The 15,085-nt window shown below is 27.8% G+C and overlaps 1 protein-coding gene across 2 annotated transcripts in view; it reads right to left on the bottom strand.

Moving 5' to 3' along the window:
• Positions 1-517: 517 nt before the first annotated feature.
• The window catches only part of LOC107455667 (myoblast city), an 83,088-nt gene continuing 68,520 nt past the window's right edge, over positions 518-15,085 (bottom strand). The window contains exons 34-41 of one of the 2 annotated variants that reach the window (XM_043057605.2): positions 14,031-14,120; positions 12,524-12,655; positions 10,527-10,648; positions 8,039-8,068; positions 7,340-7,580; positions 6,225-6,330; positions 5,914-6,134; positions 518-2,041 (exon numbers count right to left, since the gene is read on the bottom strand). In XM_043057605.2, the coding sequence (XP_042913539.1) occupies positions 1,907-2,041; positions 5,914-6,134; positions 6,225-6,330; positions 7,340-7,580; positions 8,039-8,068; positions 10,527-10,648; positions 12,524-12,655; positions 14,031-14,120 (1,077 nt within the window). In that variant the 3' untranslated portion in view covers positions 518-1,906. The remainder of the gene's footprint in view (positions 2,042-5,913; positions 6,135-6,224; positions 6,331-7,339; positions 7,581-8,038; positions 8,069-10,526; positions 10,649-12,523; positions 12,656-14,030; positions 14,121-15,085) is intronic. The other variant, XM_071183659.1, reaches the window with a different exon arrangement.

Here is a 15,085-nt window from a genome sequence, read left to right as displayed (position 1 = left end):
CGAATATTTATAAAGAAATGCATGGGCGACCACCTGCTAAATTATAATCTTCCTAACTAAATTTCTTCCGCCATTTTTTGGAAAGCCTTTCGCGGAACTCAAAAGACCAAACTAACAAAGAAAGCGTTTAATGTTCAAAAAGGTTTTGAATTTTAAGACAAGTTTAAAAGATAAAAAGTGGGGAGGGGGAAACTATTTGAAGTAAATGGTTGAATTTTAATAGTTTTTTAACCATTATTATTTAAGTTTTATTCCTTGTAATAAGTTCAATATAATTCATTATTTATAATTATGTATTTTTTTATAAGATCTATAGATTTGGGTCTATAGAGTGTCTGGGGTTTCTCTGTAATTTTATTTTTTGTGAGCATAAAATTAGAATTGAACTCCACTTTTAAAAAAGGATGATTTATTTTATTTAAAAACATTATGATTCATTTACCTAGGGGAGTTCTGGTTTTATTTTTAGAACAAGTCAAATATTTTGCAGTTCTTGACAGAAATAAAATACGACAAAGACGGTACAAAAAAATATTTATTGATAAAAAGCAACGTTTCATAAATTGATATTTTAAATTTTATTCAATAAATATTAAAAACAATAAAAATAAAACTGAAGATTTCCCTCATAATGATGACTATATTTGATGTAGAGCTAAAACAGAAAATTTAGGAATAATATAGTCAAATACAAATGCACGCTAGACTTTAATTACATTCATTCCGTATACAACTTAGAATTTTAGTAACAATCAATAAGCAAATAAATTAGAAATGATCTATTTTTAAATGCTATATTTTATTTTAATTACATTTTTCAGCTTAAAATTTAAAAAGTTAGAATTTAAGCATAGAATCAGCATATATTTTAATTACATTCATTTGGCATATAATTTAGAAAATTAGTAGCATTTAATTCGTATATAATTTAGAAATAATCTATTTTTAAATGTCATATTTTAATTACATTTATTCAGAATACAATTTAGACATATACTTTATTTTTAAATGCAATATTGGAGTTCATGCAACACATAATGAATAACAGAAACAGTAAAATTTACATTTGTTTTTTAGGAGCAAATAAAGCATAAAAAAAATTTAAATATACTATTTAACAGAATGATTTAAGAAAAAATATCAAAATTGATTTTCATTTTTAAAAAATATTAAAAAGTTTTTTTTATTTTGCATGGCTTATTTGAAGATTTCTATAACCAAATTTTATAATCAGTGACGATTGATAAAAACCAATTTTAAAACTGTTTTATAATTAAAATAAATTTTTTTAAATAAATTTTAAAAAAAAGCTTTTTTATTATTTATAAAATTAGGAACAAAACATAAATTTGCTTTGCGTTCTAGTAAAATAAATTCTGATAAAAAAATATATCATAAAAGATCATAAAGAGGTAAGAAAAATATTTCATTATTGAGCAATCTTTTGAGATATGCATGAAAATGCATTAATATATATTGAAAATATATATTAATGCATTGTCATTGTAGAAACTTTTAATGGAAAAATAGTATCATTATTCTTTAAATGCACTTATGTAAATATACTAAGAAAAATACAACAATTATTTAACAATAATTAAAAGTTTAATAACAATGTACATAAATACTGTACGGTGAAACAACTTCAGCAAAATTGGCAATAATGATACATTTATAGTTTAATCTGACAAGATCATGCTTTATAAATATAATTATACAATAAATTTTTCCTCTTTTTTTTAAAAACAAATGACACTAGATGATTGCAATATTAAAAATCACAATGACACAAACCATATAAACATATTCAAGAAATGCACAAAAACTCTTGAGAAAAAATATAACATCACAGCTATGACACAGTTCATGCATTTGGCAAATGAAATGAAAATGACTAGCAATTTCATCAACTGCTTGGAGACTCTGTTGATGATGATTTAGTAGGTCTTTCAGGAAGTTCAGGAACTGAATTTGTCTCATCTATTGAAGATCTAGGACTTGATGACATGTTTCCTTCTTTAACTGGTAGTGGTGGAGGTGGCTATGAAATAATAAAAATTATAATACAGATTTTCCGTTAGTATTATACACACTGATCTTTGCTAGACATCTTTATTGCTGATTGTATATTTTACATTTGAAGTCCGTTTTAATAAAAAACAAGGGTGATTGTGAGCCGAACTCAAAAATCCTGAAAATTTCTTGAGTAAAATCATTAATAACTCACTTCAAAAAATTTATGCCTTTATCAATGATATATTCAAAACATGAAATTTAAAATAAATTATATGCAACCTAATTTACATGAATAATTATGTATAAGTTAACTTTTATCACTAATCATATTTATTATTCTACCAGAAAAAATATTTACAAATGAAAGAGATGCCAAGAATAAATTCTAATAGTTCTAATAGTAATAAATTCTAATAGATATAGTTCTAATATTTTTAAATAAGAGTTTTAAGTCTTTTAGTTTTTAAACATAGAGAAGAACAAGAAACACAAGAGTTTTTAAACATAAATGTGGTCGGTGATTTCTTAAAACTTCTAGACCTTGGATTTCCATAAACTTCCGGATCGCAATTAACAAAAAATCTGGAAATCCGGATTTTTTCCAGAGCATAATCATCTCTGTAAAAAGGAGGATGAAGGGAAGCATAGGTACCCAGAATTCTGAACTTACCGGTCTTTTGAATAACCTTCTGTTCTTAGCAATAAGAAAAAGGAACCACAACATATTTCTTATAGTAAATAGATGTTATATGGCCATAATTTCATTTAAATAGTGCAAATATTTGGAAGACTGGTTAATATAATTAAAATGATTTGTTAATTTCAAAACAATTTTTTAATAAGTCACACCCTTTAGACATTAATGCCAAAAGTAACAGATAAGCCTGATTAAATAGTGAGGAAGCAAGTTTGGTGGGCTTTATTTGGGCTACTCAGGTTGCTTGTCATCAGCAGTTCAAAATTTAAAAATAAGAAAAAAAGGAAATTATGGAAATTGCATTTTTTGTTAGCAAATCATGTATAATTTCAAATGAGATATGGGCCTTTCAAAACAGGTCGTTAGTATCAACATTTACCTTAACGAGTAACTAGAAAATCAAATTTCAATATGTTGAATTCAAGCATCACGCAATGATTTAGTTTCCACGTGAGGTTTGTGTGTGTTTCATTAATTTTGAAAATTTATATTTGCACAAGCAAATGTATAAGCAGGACATTGTAAGGAGTTAACCTAAAACACACGTGTATTGGCAAGAAATGAGACTTGCACTGAAACAGGCTAATATGAAATGGTCAAACAGGAAACAGTTGTAAAACAAGAGCACAGAGTGTAGGTAGAAAAACTCAAACATTTTTTCACAATTCATATATCCAGAATGATAATAAAAAAATTCCTTAAAATATAATTTACTTGGAATATTCCACAGCTACAAACAAAGTGTGCATTAATAACTATCTTCTTAAGAAATCTAGTCATTGTGACTTACATGAATGGAATGAATAAATAAAATTTAAAAAAAGCATATTAAAATTTTATTTGTCACAATAAAAATATTGATGAATTGTTTTTTCTCCCAAAATTAAATTACCCACACCCTTTTATTTAAAGAAATTGAAGGACAGTCTTTTCCTTTTATATCCAGATTTTAGGATTATTAGTTGTAAAATTAAGGATGAAGGAAATTAAAATTATCACTTCACTCAATAAATTAAAATTTCAAAACAAGTTTAGATTGGTTTAAATTTAACCTCAATATGAAAATATTTTTTTTAATACTGAATTTTGTGATCAAACATTGCTTTTGGTAATTACTAAGTAGCTGCTTGTGATAAGTACTAAATAGCTGAATTCTAAAATAAATGAATATAAAACAAAATCAAACAGTTTTTGAGTTATAAAATTTAAAAAAAAAAAACATATTTTCAAATTTTAATTTCTTAAAAAATATATGTCTGTTTTCTTTAATATTTTAGAATTTGACATTTAAAATTACATAGTTTAAAGTTATGAATCAAAACACTTTTAGCTGTTAATTAGATAATAAAAATAGTAAATATGTATTAAAAATTATAAATTTTTTTGCATAAAATAATTTTAAGATAAACATGTTTTATAATTGTGTAAAAGAATGCTTCGATTTGCTTAGAAATTCTCGAGAATGCTTAGAAATGCACAAAAAGTAAAATTAACATTAAGGGGATCTAATTTCAAAGTGCTCTCCTGACTAAACTATTGGGACCTTATTTTCCAAATAGCAGTCACCTATTCCTTTGATGACCAAAAACCGAAACGATGTTAAAAAAAAGAGTATGTACATTCCAAAAAACTATGATATTGTGCCTAATTTTGTAACTAAATTAATAGATAGCACTAATTAATCAGCATATTTGGAGTCAAAACTTGTACCTTTAAGATTGACACTAAGTCAATGAAAATCTGATCATTCGAAGTAAAGTTATTAGAAATTATGTCTGATACCTTCTCTTTTTTTAGCTAACATGAGCTCGTTATGTTTTATAATAAAATATCCCAAGCTTATAACTTTCTTAAAGATGATATTGGAAAATTGTATTGAAATTCACATTTTAATAACCAGTTATGGATAGCCAGTTACAATTCACATTTTAATAGTCATTTAATAGCTCCCGAATGCTTGGAGGGATTACATATCTTTCCCATGTCATCTTTAAGAGGTAATAAGACAAATTGTGACATTTTGTCACGAAAACAATGATGGCTTACTGTACACATTTACTTTAGTCAATAAAAATGATTTTACTATAATTATTTCGTGTGAAATTACATTACTTCAAAATTTTCTGTTTTCCATTATGGTAATATGTTTACGTACATTAGGCAATTTGTTTAACTGCTATTTTTGTATTATTTTTCTTTATTTTTATCCTTATCTTATTAAAATAATTAATATTTTAGATTAACAATAATTGCTATTCTTTAGAGAAACAAAAAAAACTGAAAAAGCTGGTATCCAACATGTTTGCCACTTAAATCTAGAAAAAAAATTCATGTACATATAAATCAATATATTAAGTATTACAATATATTAAGAGGAAACACGCAATCACTATGCTCTTGTGTGAGCTTTCATTACAACTACAGGTAATTTCAATTGCTAGAACAGCAACATACTTAAAACAACAGCTCAATATACTTAAAACAAATATTGCTATAGTAAATGAGGTATAGTATAGGTGGGTGAATGAGGTGAGGTATAGCTACTATCATCTATAAATATTTAATAGATTGCACTTTCAAGTGTCATCTGTTGGAGAGAGGACAGCAATTTTTTAAAGACAAAAATAAGAAATAAAATTCCCTGTATTTTCCCAGTTTGTAAAGAAAAATTTAAAATTCCCTGCATTTTCCAATTTTCCACATGCCCCTGTAGAGTGGTAACTCAGTCCAAAATGATATTAGTCTCTCTGATAGATTCCATATACAGTAGAACTCAGATTATCCGACACCCCCGTCCCAACAAGCACTAAAAGATTCCTGGCACTTATTTCATCATTATTACAGCCGTTGTTAAACAATTATTGTTGATATTTTGAACCTTGAACAACTACGCACCACATTTAATTCAATACAATAACTGTTCTGACTACGAACACGAAATTCAACTGCTAACAAACGACAGCAAAAGAAACAAAAACAGAAAACACAGAATTTTTTTTTTCCATGATGTCGTGCCATTATTTCCGATTGAAAATTAATATACTAGTAAGTCTTTTTTAAACCTTATCATAATAGCTAGTTTTTTTTAATCCTTTCACTTGTTGATCAATGTTTAAACAATTAAAAAATGAACAGGAAGAATAGTATTAGGGTAATAAAATCAAAAAATTTTCATGAAGTACTTGACCATTTGTGCTTACCTTATTTTTAGCACGTAATGTAAAGGAAGACACAGAATTTTTACGTGGAATTGTACTGAACTGCATATCTTCAGTTATATTAGTATAATCTGCATAAGCTTGTTTCTGAGGCAGGGGAGGAGGTTTCTCTTCTCCGTTGTCATGAGTGTTAGTAAGAGAAATGCAAGATAATGTTGAAGGTGTTGATGGCAATGATAGAGAATACAGTGATGAGCTTGGTGCTGAAAGTGTTCAATTGAAAAAATATATATATATTTTTAAATAAATTAAAACAAAAGAAATAAAAATGTTTCTGCATGACTATATCTTACATCTGTTCATTCCAGTTGGTGAAGGAGTTTGGTGGCGAAACTGACCACTTGAAGGTCGGCTATATCGTTTTTCCATTTCTGATCGCAACGGCCTTGTTGGTGTCAACTAAATCATAGATTAAGAAATATTTCCATGAAGTTAAGCACATAAACTTCAGATGATTACACAAAAAGAAATCACTTTTAACAAAATATAATAGATCACACAGTCCAATTTTCGAAAATCGTTAGAAAAAAAATTATATCTTCGCACCAAAAAGAAAAATTACAATTTTCTTTTTTAAAAATAAATTATGCAAATTCATTGAAATACGTTTAAATATTTTAATTTGTTAAAATTATATTATATGGATAGTCAATTTGTAAACATTCTTAGTAAATTTGGACCCTACTAAAGACTTCTGATAAAAACAAGAAGAGCTTCTTACAGGGGTGATTGTGAGCTCAAGTCGAAATTCTGAAAAATTTCTTGAGTAAATAAAAAAAATATATAAAAATGGAAAATTAGAAAAAAATTTAAACAAGGTTTTTTCCTTTTTCTCAATATTTCTTAGTTTACTTAAAATATATTTAAAATTTTACACATACCTATACCATTTAAGCATACCTATGATGACCTGGAGAAGCAATTGAAATTTACAAATATGTCTTTCTTTCTTGAGTTTATGATTATAATAACTATTTACTGATAAATAATTAATATTAATCTTGAATATAAGCTTATAAAGTATCTCTCCGGCTCTCCCTTACAAACAAATAAAATAAACTGTGTTTTTAAGTTCCACCTTTGAAAATTTGATTTCCGGAAATTTCTGTGATCAATGATTTTTTTAAACGTCTGAACCTTCGATCTCTGGAAAATTCCGGATCACGGTTAGCAAAAAATCCGGATTTTTTCCGGAGCACAATCAGCCCTGTTCTTATAAAATATTTTCATCAATTAGATATAATCCACGTACTTCTGCCTATTGAAGAGAGTACTTCTTCAGAGCGAGTGGTAGAGTTTTCTATGAGTGAATATTTCTGTACAACAACCATAATAATATTAACCATATTCCACAACATTAGAATTTAAGCATTGAACTATACAAAGAGGACAATAGTAACAAACTCACTTGTTCACTTAGTTCGATAACAGGACCATCACCTTTTGGAGTTGTTGGGGAAGTGTCATACCACTGCGATTGTGAAGATTCATTTCTCTCGGATGAGAAAGAGCTCCTACGAAGGGTCAGAGTAGAGTTTTCTCGACTTTTCTTGCCACTGCTTTTAGAATTACTCACAGAAGAGGATTTTACAAAAATTGAGGCTCCACGTACACCCGGTGATATTTTTGAGGACTGAGTTGATGAGAGACTAAAAGAAATGATGAAAAATTACTCTTGATCATGGCAATTGAGAGCTTAGCATTTTTAGCATTATTTTGTTCATAAGTAAATGCTACAGTAACAGTACACAAAATAAAAAAGATATCAAACTCAAGAATTTTTGTTTTAATGATCCAACTATCATAAACTAAGTGCCAATGCTAATGAGTGTCACCTTAAATATGCTGCTTAGATATTGCAAATTATTAATTAAGTTACAGAATCAGACATGAAACTTACTTTCTCTAAATAAAAAAAAATTTCTGATGTATTTGGATTTTTGACTATAAAATTATGAGAGGAACTTGGAATCTGCAAAATATTATCTCAATAGTTTAATCAGGAGAGCAGTTGAAATTTGTGGCTCTTAATAAACATTTAACATTAAAACTCTCATTAAACATTTAACTCTTAGAAAAAAAATTCTAAAAGAGAATCATTACTTACCTAATACTTGATTGCACATTCTTCCTGGGTCTACAAAAATAATCATCAAATTAAATAATAGCTTGATATGGTATGGATTTATACAAAACTTTACAGGTTTTAACAAATTTGAAGCACTTCTTCAAAGAAAGTCGGATAAAAAAAAGTCAGAAGAACTGTTATATTTTTCATTTTTAAAAAATGTGAAAAATAATAATTATGGTTTACAATAATCAAACATCTTATTTTTATAATAACATAGGCATAAAACTTTTTTCGCAAAACACTAAAATTTTTTGAATACATAAATTATTACCTTTTTACCATATAAAATTTTTTTTAACTAAATAACCAGTTTTCAAAGCAAATTTTAGATCGTTTAGTATGCTCAGAATGGTATAAAATTAATCAAAAAATTAAAAAAAATTTTTTTTATTGAAAACTAGCTTTTAAATCGCAGTTTTAACAATTTTTAATGTTAAGCAGGATCAAGGAATATAGATAATTATCATTTCAAAAAGTAAATCCAAACCTATTAAAAAATTATATGTTTAAGAAACATATTATTTTAATGAACAAAAAAAGTTGGCAAAATTAAACTATCAAAGAAAATTTAAGACATTTTCTGACTCTAAATGAACAAGTAGCCCAATATAAGAATCCTGAATAAACTTATAAGTAGGGCCCTATAAATTATGCGAAGATGCGGAAGCCCGCATAATTCACAATTATCCGCATAATTTACAATTTTCCGGGTAATCGCAGCATATCTGCATAATTTTTTTTTCAGCAACATGTATTCGTTTACCAGATAAATTTCTCCTTGAGGGTTTTTTTTCAATTGAAATATATCTTCTTTTTCAATTCCAAGAATCTTTTTGGTCAGGTGGTCAGATCTTTCCAAGAATCTGACAGAGGTGAACAAATTCATAGGAAACTTTAAAAAATTGTTCAAGCATTGTCCTGCAAGAGCGCGCCGCTATTTAAAGTTTTTAACAGATAACAATAGGAAAGTTAAACTTTGTCCAGTACCAATAAAGACACGGTGGAATTCCTGGTTTAAATCAGTGCAATATTATGCTGAATATTGTAATGTTTACATAGAATTTTTTAGCAGTGAAATAAACCTTACTCCTGACACTGCTTCTCTCAATCAGTGCAAAGTTTTGGTGGAAAGCAAGTACGTTTGCAAAGACTTTCAGTTCAATGCAGAACACGCTCAGATATTAATGGACACTCCTCTCTTTTTCGAAACATGTGGTGTATCTATTTACAAAGCTTACAATAAGATTTTTGATCTGCGGTCTAAACTTCGATGCAATTCTCAGGCATCATACTCACGAAAAGATTCACGCAACGTATTTCTTCAAGAAGTGTTTCACAAAACAATTGCAAAGTTGAATAATTACTACTCTCCAGAACTAGACGTATTCAAAAAACGCTGGCCCAAGTTTAGTCAGCCTACATTAAACTTCATGAAAGCTGCTCGAGTTTTCGATCCAGAACAAACAGTCAACCTCAATATTGAAGACGACAATGTATTCAAGAATATTCCAGGAATGAGTGGTCAAGATATAAAACTTGAGAATGCTGCTTACAAAGAATATGTAAAAGAATGTTCAAACCAGGACTTAATTAGATTCTGGAATTCAGAGGTAGTCTCAGAGAGATTTCCAGAACTTACAAAAAAAGCAAAGACAAGTGCTCTGAGTGCTTCTTAAATCAGTAGATTGTGAAAGAGCTGTATCCTGCTACAGCCAAATTTTTACAAAACAAAGACAGAGTTTGAAAGAAAACGCAGCTTCTGGACTAACTTCTGCATGCATAATTTTTAAAAGACATCGCATCCTTGCCGCATAATTTTTGAAAATCGCCGCATCTTAGCCGCATAATTTATAGGACCCTACTTATAAGTAGAAATAGTCCACAATTTTTTTTATCTTTTTTCAGAAATTATGAATTTTTCCTCCATAGCTCATTAAAAAAATTTATTGTAGTGAACTCGATGTAGACTTAAAAAAAACTATTATAGTCACAAATATTTGACTGAGCTGTGATGGTTCATTGGTTAAAGGCACTGAGCATATTTTTATATTCAATTAGTGATTGCCTAAACTGAAGGGATGAAGCGTTTTCCAGAATTAACTTATTTTGAATTTTTGCCAGAATACTAAATATTCAAGAAAATCAATTTTAAAAAAAAGTAGTAAAAACTTTTTCCCTTTGGCAAAAAAATTTCTGCTATTTGTAAAACAATTAAAGGGTATAAATGATTTTTGAAAGATTCAAAGTTTGCAGTTCAGTTAACATAATTTACTATATGAAGCAATGAATAAAATTTAGAAATGCACACAATTTAATACAACTAACTAACAAATTAGTTACAGATAATAGTACTTTTACACAGGGCTCATATTTTTTTAAATTAAGCAGAATTTTATTCACCGACAGCTATGACATTTTAAAGTTTTAAAACATGTAAAAATAATGACAGTAATTATGCACTTACGATTCTAAAACAAAATTTGAAATATCAGATAAACGTTCTTCCTTCGAATTTGATTTTGGAGGAGTTGTTTTTACTCTTCGCACAGTTACAGATACTCTATCTTGTAGTTCTGAGGGTGGCTCCTAAATTAAACATTCAAAACAAATTTAAAAACATTCTTAATTCAAGATTTAAGTTATTATTTTGTGAAAATAAGTATAGATAAAAAGTTAATGAACCCAACAAAAAAAATTAGTTATATATTATGCAGGATTAAGTCAGAAGTGTGTAGATGTTGAGACAAGGAAATAGATGTAACAGTGGCAATAGCTAGAATGACGGGAAAAGGGTATTTCTTATTTCATTTTCTCATGTGAAGGAGGAAATTTTTTTTTTTTAATAATATTAAATTCCGCACTCTGTACAAACGTATTAGATGTATTTGAAAGGTCTGCAAGAATAAATTTAGATTACATATATGCAAGAATATATTTATATTGCGAGAATATATTTAGACATCTGCAAGAATATATTCAGATTTTGTAAAAATGATTGTAATTAATTAAATGTTAAGTTTTATAGTTAAAGATNATCAAAACTTGTCTTTTGTTATAGATTACTGCAAAATGCAAACAATGTAATATTTGATCTTGAATGGTGATAATTTTATAAAAAAATTGTACTTTGTTTAACATTTAATTGCTTTTGCTATGAATTATCCATTGTATGTCAATCTCAGTATTTATTTTTATGTCATTTTCTGAATTACTGCCAGTTTCTGCCACAAATGTGGCAGAAAAGGGTTTCTGCCATGACAATTTTAACCAGTTTCTACCAGTGGTTTAACCACCTCGGAAGAAACTTGCCAACCTTGAGATGTTGAGACAAGGAAATAGGTGTAACAGTAGCAATAGCTATAATGACGGAAAAAGGAAATTTCTTATTTCATTTTCTCATGTGAAGGAAGAACTTATTTTTTTTATTAATATTAAATTTCACACTTTTTACAAGCGTATTTGATGTATTTGAAAGGTTTGCAAGAATAAATTTAGATTACATATATGCAAGAATATATTTATATAGCGAGAATATATTTAGACATCTGCAAGAATATATTCAGATTTTGTAAAAATGATTGTAATTAATTAAATGTTAAGTTTTATAGTTAAAGATTAGTATTTATTTAGTTAGTTTTTGAGCAAAGGTACATTGGACTATTGCATGCTATTAACAACTAATAGGCTCCGCCCCCTATTCGACAAAGTCCCAACAAAGATTGCCATGGAATTTCATATAGTGTGCGACGCAAACGATATTTGGCCCCCATCATATTTTAAGTTAAACCCATTTGAAATGTATTCTAGAATAGAATCTTAAAAAATTAAATCGATTATTCAAATCTTTAAAACTAATTTCTATTTTAAAAAATTAAAATTTTTAGTCAATAATAAGTTATGAAATAAAATATTATTACTTGAAATAAATAGGAAAACGATAACTATTTTTTCGTCTTGAACTTTGTTAAAAGCGAAATTATACATTTAGGAACTTAGAGAAGCATTATCCAAGAAAGTTTCGATGCTTGAAAAATTATTGTTGAAGAGGTTTAACAAAAATAAAATAAAGAGGCTGAAATTTTTAATTTTCAAAGTTGCAAACATTCATGCCAACCTAACTTCTAAAGGAATGGCATGTTAGATCAGCAGGGTTTCATAGCGTAACAAAAGTGTATAATTGTGTGTTTGTGATATTTCTAAGATAATTTTGGGTGAAATTATGATATACTACCATAAGTTCTGATTAAGAATCACTTTGTCACTTCTGATTAAGAATCACATTTATGCTTATGACTCATTGATTCACACGTATTATATTTCACTTTGTTGCCAATATGAAAAAGAAATGAGGACTAAATTGCAATAATTAGGTAAGGCAATTAAATATATTAAAAATTTATACAAATGATGCATTTGGTTAGGTCTTGTTATTTTCATATTTCACATGATATAGTGACTTACCTTTTTTCCATATTTTTCTTCAATATTAGCTCTTAGTTTTCGAAAAGATTCTTCCATGTGTTGGTGAAAAGGTTTTAAACTTTCTGGTGCTTTAACTTTATGAATTGCAATACCAGCCTCTAGTAAAGGTACCTGAAAATCCAAATAAATAAATGAATACAAAATACACATGAAATTACAAAGTGCAAAATACACATTAAATTACTACTGTTAGAAAGCTGTATGGATATGAGAAGAAAAAAGTTTAATTATTACACATTACATTATTTATTTACAATTAAAAAGAAAAAAATCATTTTTTTAAGGAAACAAACAATGTTATAAAGCAAATAAAGTTACAAAATAATCAAGCTTAAAACTACTACTCCCACTGTACGTTTAATCTTGTAATGTTCCACGGCTCCAATACACTAACGTTACTGGCTAAATTACATGTTAGGTGTTATCTCTGTTTATCTTATTTTTGTTAACCTTGTAACAGGAGCTAAATGGCCTAGTCTACAACACCTGACATTTTAATAAATTTTTAATGTTTAAATGTTTTAATTAGTCTCTAGTTTACTTCGATATAATTCTTGTGGTATCAATCGTTTGCAAAAGTCAAATTTCCATTTTGTAACACAGTTAACTCTTAACCAAACTTAAAGCTAAAACGCAAATACAGCTATTATGAAGAGTGTGAAAATTTCGCTAACAGCACTCATAACAAGAAAGCTAGAATAAAGTGGCTTGTCAAATACAGTGCTGAGGAAAATAACTTTAAATAAAATTTACCAAACAAAGAATCATATATTATAACATTTGCTATCTTTAGAAGAAACTTTTCCACAAAATGTAAAGTCAAAGACCAGGATAGCCGGGTTGGCAGGGCACTGGGACCATGTCCAAGGGTTCGTGGGTTCGATCCAAGTCGGCCGAAGACTCCCCGTGTAGTAAATGGTGATTGGTGCACGTTAAATCTCTCAAGTCGCAAAGTCCTCTATGTTTCAATAACAAATCAATACATCTGGGGGTACTGATGCAGGAGTTTCCTTGTCTTCTGGATTGGTTCAAAATTACAAGGCTACGGAGTTGAACATTAGTAGTCGTAAGCCCAAAATTGGGCCGGCTGTTAAACAACGGATATATATATATGAAATGCAAAGTCAGCATTCCCGCATACATACATTTTTTTTAAATATTTGTGTTTCCGTGAAATTCTTAATATTTTCACAAATCTTCAGAGAATTGGTAGGCTTTGCCCTAAGTAACATGGTAACATTACATTTTTTTGAATGAACATTTTTTTAAACTGTGTCACTGTTGATATTGTCACAAGTCAAAATTCTGTAATTAGTTTTTAATAAATTATCCAATTTTGTTATCGAAATTGAATGTATAGCTTAAAATGCTCATTAAAATCATCAAGCTACGAAGTCTTATTTTAGGTTTGTAAATCAAGACTGCACGGCTGCTCTCTACAAAAATGTGACAAATAACAATAATTAATAGTAAATAAATATTATACCTGTCGAGCAATTACATCTTTTAATTTTTGTATGCCCTCAACATCTTTTCTAGAATTATGCTTTGAAATGTAATCATCCGTAAAAAATGCCTAAAATGAAACATTAAAACATCAGGAATGAGTTATAGGAAGTACTAATACTAGCTTGATATAAATAAATATTAATTCACTATAAGCAACAAATTACAGAATTTAAACAATACAAATAGCTTAGGGTTATCATAATTACTAACAAGAAACAGAAAAATTCCAGCAAATCTTGAGAGAATATATATTTTATACTATCCATAATATCTTAGACACAAAAAACATTAGGAGCTCTAATGGTAAATGAATATAAAATGCTTTTATTATGTCTAATGTATTTTTTAATTCATTATTTTGAGGAGGAGCAAACCTTTAATAAAATATAGATATTTATAACATATTTCTTCACTATTTTAACTCAAAAAATAAAAAAGTCAAGAAATTAGATTATTAAAAAAAGAAAAAACTAATGCTGACAACTATGAATGAGACTTACTTCATTATTCAGCAGCAATACTTATTTAAATACGCAAGCAAGCATTAAGCTGAGTTAAAAATCTGTTTTGAAAGGAATTCTCTTTTTTTTTAAAAAAAAACTCCAATTTTAAAGAATTTTCTAGAAGTGATATGATTTTGATTTGGAGTTGAATGCTTTTAAATAATAAGCAGCATTTTAAAAATTTTAAAATTACTATTTTACTTAAATTTAAAAATTACTAATTTACATGTACAAGTTAAGCACAAAAGTGAAATTAAAAACAAGAGAACCAAATTTTTGACTAAACTAGTGGACCATATTTTTTAAATTCTGTTTACCCCTAACCATATTTGAGGATCTAAACTCAGAATCCACCAAACAAATTTATGTTTATTAAGAAAAAGTAAGTCTGGTGTTTGATTTCTCAACTTAATAATACTTTTATTTATTTGGTGCACTGTATATTGTCATCAAAAATATCTAACAGAGCTTTAACTACATGGGAGTTTGAAAAACTAAGCGAATCAAACTTAAGATAATGGTCGAAATG

This window comes from Parasteatoda tepidariorum, chromosome 7, assembly GCF_043381705.1.
Source record: "Parasteatoda tepidariorum isolate YZ-2023 chromosome 7, CAS_Ptep_4.0, whole genome shotgun sequence".
NCBI classification, from domain to species: Eukaryota; Metazoa; Arthropoda; class Arachnida; order Araneae; family Theridiidae; genus Parasteatoda; species Parasteatoda tepidariorum.
Note: the sequence above shows the minus strand (reverse complement) of the source record. Positions and strands in the feature narration are given on the sequence as shown.